Here is a 6,000-nt window from a genome sequence, read left to right as displayed (position 1 = left end):
CGCTCGCAGGGGGCGGCCTCGAGCGCTCGCTCGTTGATGCCGTTTTGGGGGTGACCCGGCGCGGCAGGAGGCGGCGGCGGCGCCTCCACGGTGGGGGCGTGTTAGTGGCCGTGGCTTTGCGGGACGTCGGTTGTGTAGCTGCGGGGTGGCAGGGCGGCCAGCCGGCGAGTCCGCGCGTGCAGCTCGGGTTTCGGGACGCTGGAGGAGAGCGCCACGGCCGCGCGGGAGCGGGACATGTGGGAGCTCAGGCACCGGGGAGGCTGCCCCGGCCCCGTGGGAGCGGTGGCGCCGCCACCCCGCGAGGGAGAGGCGGCCGGCGGCGACCACGAAACCGAGAGCACCAGTGACAAAGTAAGTAGAGCCGCGAGAGGCGCACACCCGCGCCCCGGCTGGGTCCTGGCTGGGGCCGGGACACCTGGGAGGGAGGGTGGGGCCCCACTGAATGTCAGGTGAAGTTGCGGGCTGCGCCGCCCTCCCGGCCTGGCTTTGTTTCCTTCTCCCTCAAGTGGGACCCGGACCCTAGCGATGGTGCGTTTCCCAGTATGACCTCGACCGCTGCCAGGGTAGCTGGATGATTCAACTTGACTCTAATTTAGTTTCTGCCCATTCCAGTCCCCCTTCCCGGGATCTGGGGCCGACGCTAGAATCGGGATGGAGCCTGCCACCCTGAGAGCTGCAGCTTTCTAGTAGCTGCCACTTCACACCTCTTCTCGGGAGAGGAGCACAGTTAGTAAGAACTAAACTTAAGTCATGCACCTTCGCTTCTAACATGTCATTGGATCCTGACGCTGGAGGCTTGGCTTCTCGCGCTCCCCCATCAGCACTTTCGTTTCCTCTCTCCTTTTTCAGTATAATAGATTTTGGACGTTTGAGAGGCTCCTACACGTGACCCAGTTGTGACCCTCCACGGCCGACAGTGCAGCAGTAGATTTCATTTTACCTGACACGTTAATTCATGAGGACTTTTAAAATTCCCATTTCTGTAGATTGCCTTTGTAAGCAGATGTAATGCCACTATTCTTTTTAAAGGTAGAAGAAAGTCAAAGTGCAGCTTATTTGGTAATAAGTTTAGGAAATTGGGCCAGGCAATAGATTGTTTTATGAAATCTTCTGTTTATAAAATTCCATTTTATCTTAGAAACTCAAAGCACTTAAGCTATTCCTAGAAGCATTCTTTTTTGGAAGCAGGTATTGCAGTTTGAATTACAGAAGTGAAGTAGATTGCTCAAGGTCAAGTCGGTGGCCTTTTGGAACTAGAAACTGTTTCCTGATTTCCTTTTTTCTGGTTTGCACTGTTGCTGAGACTCATTCACTCATCAGAACTCAGAAGTTCTGATTTGGGGGAGGTTCCACGTGGAACTTGCTGTTGATGAACTTGAGGTCACCCCTTATAAAGCTCTGGCAGGAACATATCCCACAATATCATGAAATAATAAATTTAACAGTGATTTTAGGCATGAAACTTTAGAATCAATGGGAAGACAGATCCTATTTTTCCCCCTACCCTTGATAGGCAGGTGGAATACAATGAGTCTGTGATAGAACATATGTATCAAGGAATTATACAAAGTGTAACAGTTTCTAGCTTCTGAAGGTTGATGTTACAAAGCTAAAAAGAGTGGGCAAAGAATAGTTTTTGTGAAAACTGCCTTGGAAACTAGAACAAAAATAGAATTAATTAGGTTGGGGTTTGTTTTGTTTTAGCACTGATACAGTTTAGAATCAAGGAAATACCAGCTTCCCCATGTTCACTTCCTTAACTGGAACAAGCTTTTAATAAGAAAAAACATGTTCAAGGAAGCCATCCATAAAATAACTTTTGAATTAATTAGTTTCTTAACACCCTAATATATTTAAAATGGAAACTACTTCTCTGGTTTGATTTGACTCATTAGAACTGTTGTCTCTAGCTATCTGTGAGTGGGTTACCTCACTGCATATTTATTTATTTATTTATAGATGCCACACTATTGGTTTTCATTAATACATACCCAGCGGGATTTTTTTCCTGAGAGTAGGTGTTGCCATGTGTAACCTGTTCTGTTAAGATTTCTTAGACAAGGATGAGCATTTTCTAAACCATATCTAAAATATTGCATACTTTTAGAGTTTATTGCAAGGAACTTTTGACTTGGCAAGCTTTGTGTCACTGAACTCTATCCTCTGTATGTCCTTTCTTATCAGGGTGTATATTTGAATGCACCTGTATTTCCAGGTCAAGGACCATTATAAAATCAGTTTGCACATCGGAGGCTGGTTAATATTTGGTCCATTGAAATTCTTTTAAGTGCCTTCTCCATTCAAGTTGCAGTAAAGGCAAAACTCTTATGGAATTAATGAAAGAAGTGCAGGAAGTGTGTTATATTCTGCTGTTATGGTATACTCCTGTGCCATTTTGTAGTCTTTTCTTATAACGGCATTATTAACATGACCTTCTCATTGTTTAGGACCTGGAGACATACTGAGAGAAAGTTCTGTGGTCCAGAGAATTGCTTAGAGGATATTCTCACTAGTATTTAGAAATGAGGAAGGGGCAGAGAACATGGAATTTAGCAAAAGATCTTTTATATTTTTATAATACTCATTCATTTAATTTCCCTCTCAATTTCTTTCTTTATTTTTATTTATGGCTGCATTGGGTCTTCGTTGCTGTGCACAGGCTTTCTCTAGTTGCGGCAAGTGGGGGCTACTCTTCGTTGTGGTGCACGAGGTTCTCATTGCAGTGGCTTCTTTTGTTGCGGAGCACGGGCTCTAGGCGCGTGGGCTTCAGTAGTTGCAGCACACGGGCTCAGTAGTTGTGGTACACGGGCTTAGTTGCTCTGTGGCATGTGGGGTCTTCCCGGACCAGGGCTCGAACCCGTGTCCCCTGCATTGGCAGACGGATTCTTAACCACTGTGCCATCAGGGAAGTCCCAGCAAAAGATCTTAAGAGAAGCCACGTTTTAGGCCGAGGAACGTGAGATGTAAAATATTGGTAGTAATTGTAGGAAGTGCCGGTGGAAGGGAGTACAGGATAGCAGCTAGAGAGGACTTGGAGGATCAAGTGAAAATATCCTTTTTCAAAGAAGGGAAGATAGGTATTCATATAAAGAAGTCAGTGGACTTCTGGTGGTGCAGTGGTTAAGAATCCGCCTGCCGATGCAGGGGATACGGGTTCAAGCCCTGGTCCGGGAAGAACCCACATGCCCCAGAGCATCTAAGCCCGCGCGCCACAACTACTGAGCCTGCGCTCTAGAGCCTGCAAGCCACAACTACTGAAGCCTGAGTGCTGCAACTACTGAAGCCCACGTGTCTAGAGCCTGTGCCCCACAACATAGGCAAGCCACCGCAATGAGAAGCTCGTGCACCTCAACTAGAGAAGGCCCGTGTGCAGCAAAGAAGACCCAACGCAGCCAAAGATAAAGAAAGAAAGAAAGAGAGAGAGGGAGGGAGGGAGAAAGAAAGAGAGGAAGGGAGGGAGAGAGGGAGGAAGAAAGGAGGAAGGAAGGAAGGAAGGAGGAAAGAAGTGGGAGTGCAGATGCTGATATGAGGGTGGGCAGTCCCTAGGAAAAAGAAAGTAGACATGGTGTGGAGAGTACAGGTGGTTGGAGTATTCAAGGAAAGGAAAGAAGGAATCGAGGTTAGATACAGAAACATTTTGAAAAGCAGAAGAGGAGAGATCAGTGTTTGATGCTTTAAATTTTCCCAGTAAAGTAGGGTCTGAGAAACACAGAGCGTCAAGAGATCTTAGAAACAATTTAGTTCAACCATACATATATACATATATATGTGTGTGAGTGTGTATATATATATGTGTGTGTGTGTGTGTGTATTTTTAAATAATAAACTTGCCCTAGACTGCGTTTGTTATTGCCCGAAATGACCTTAAATGGGTAGCAGAGCTGGAACTAGAGCTCATCTCTGACTGGGACACCTTTGGAATGTCATTTTAGAGAGTGTGATGTAAGATGACCAAGAGGCAACTGACAGAATTATCAAACTCAGTGAAGCTTCAGTTGAACTAAAATAACACAAATTTGTTATGTATTGAATTAGCATGGTTCTTAACTCAGTAGCAGTAGTAGTCATAATAGTTGATGCTTGTAGAGTGATATAGAGAAAACAGTAATTTCACATCTTTCTTTTTTTGTTCCTCAGCTATATGGGTTAGGAATATTTCCCATTTAATAACTGAGAATAAGAAAGGCACTGGGAGTGATTGTGGTCGGGAATGCCAGGACAAGGATGCCAGAGAGGAGTGAGTGAGCCAGGGGGGCCAGGATTGAACACAGTTAGGGTAGGCAAGAAAGTGGACGGAAGCTCAAAGAGGGCTGTTGAAGCCCTGGATGGATTGAGAGAGATTGAGCAATTGAAGTGAAGCTAAGACCTAACTGACTGGACAGGAAGTGAGAGAGAAGGGGGTGCACAGGGAATCCGTGGCCAGTACAGGGAGCACAGGTGGAATAGTGCACTGGTCAGACGAGGACCCCATGTACTCATATGTGGGGATGCTACTCTGATACAGATTTGGGTTTGCGAAGTTGAGGGTGAAACAGTCTGGAGGTCAATTAACTTCTGTCCTTCCTCATTTGAGATGGGTGTAGTTTCTTTCAAAAATATTCTAATATTTAAAAAATAAATTTTTAATTTTGGAACTTGTATTTCCATAAATTCTTCACTTTGGTACACTTCACTGTGAGTTGTCTTGGTGTCACTTGAAGGTGTACTAAACATTTTCTATATTTTTTCCATCTAAATATAGGCCATTAATAAAATATGAATATGTAGATCTAGATGTCCAGAATAAAATGTAAGTTGGTATTCCCCAATTGTTCATCAATTGTTAGTCACTGTTATCACCCAAATAAGTTTCCATGTTGTCATTTGCAGCATATTCATTTTATTTAACAACAGTTTTTGAATGCTGGCTCCCCAGATATCACGAACCCACCAGCTGATAAGACAAAGTTGAGTTTATTGCTTCCTGTGGTGAGGAAAAACACCACCTCACTACTAAGCTTTGGCAGAGCTTGGAGGGGGAAAGGCAAGGTTGGATTTTATTGAGAATTGGAAGTTTGGTTTAAGGCAGGTCTTTCAATGCAGGGTCTTGATCAGGACTGGGTAAGGATCACAATGTAACAGTTTGGGATTGGTGGCAATTGCCAGGCAAGGATTTTGAGGCAAGGGATCAAAGAGTTTTAGGAGGAAACTTGTTCGTTGGTGCTTCCTATTAAAGGATTGATGTTTTTCAGAAGTTCTTGTGATGAACGGTTAGCTCCAGAGCAAGCATCTGGGAATAGTAAAGCTATGGTAATGAAGATGATTGGATTCTAAAGTCATGTTCATGGAGGCAGTAAGCTTTGTGGGGTGAAGGCATGTAGTTTCTTTCTCACATCTTTAAAATACATGGAAACAATGAAGAGACTGAGAGAAAATGCTGAAATGAGTAGTATAACCTACCATTCTTTCAAGTAAGACCTGTTAAGCTTCAAGATTTTTAAAAGGCCCCCTCCTTTTAGGCACAGAGCTCTGTGTCATTTGAGGGTTTCCTTTTGCTTGTTTGCAATTTTAATGCTGTACTAGGTACAGCATGGGATCAGTGTGAACCTCAAGGGACGTATAGTGGAGAAGCTGACCCTGATTGACTCACTTTTTATGGGACCAGGTGTAAAAGGGGTGGAAATTGTGATTGATTTAGTACGTTATCCTTTGTTTCATTCTAAATTGCTGCTTACCTTCATTAGTTTAGAGACTTTGGAGCCATCATCTTGAATGGTCTGGAATCCCATGCCCTTGTTCTTCCTGCTTTCCATTCTCCAGTATTGAGAAGCACCTCAGTCCTCTTTCCTTGTCCGCTGGCTCCTGCGCACTCTTCAGGAGTCACCATAGCTACAAGTGACAAACACTAAAGTGACCATACTTACACTGTGCAGTTGGACATGTGCAACACTGATGAGTTCATCACTGCAGTAAAGATGATTAACAAACCCTGTCACCACTAAAAGTCTGCTCCTGCCCTTC

General features: G+C 44.5%; 1 protein-coding gene across 1 annotated transcript in view; it reads left to right on the top strand.

Moving 5' to 3' along the window:
* Positions 1–234: 234 nt before the first annotated feature.
* The window catches only part of CDS1 (CDP-diacylglycerol synthase 1), a gene marked incomplete at both ends in the record, with an annotated part of 65,563 nt that continues 59,797 nt past the window's right edge, over positions 235–6,000 (top strand). The window contains one exon of the mRNA XM_082653382.1: positions 235–351. Within this exon, the coding sequence (XP_082509508.1) occupies positions 235–351 (117 nt within the window). The remainder of the gene's footprint in view (positions 352–6,000) is intronic.

Source organism: Grampus griseus (genome assembly GCF_964374135.1).
Source record: "Grampus griseus genome assembly, chromosome: 4".
Taxonomy (NCBI): domain Eukaryota; kingdom Metazoa; phylum Chordata; class Mammalia; order Artiodactyla; family Delphinidae; genus Grampus; species Grampus griseus.
This window is presented reverse-complemented; position numbering and strand designations above follow the sequence as displayed.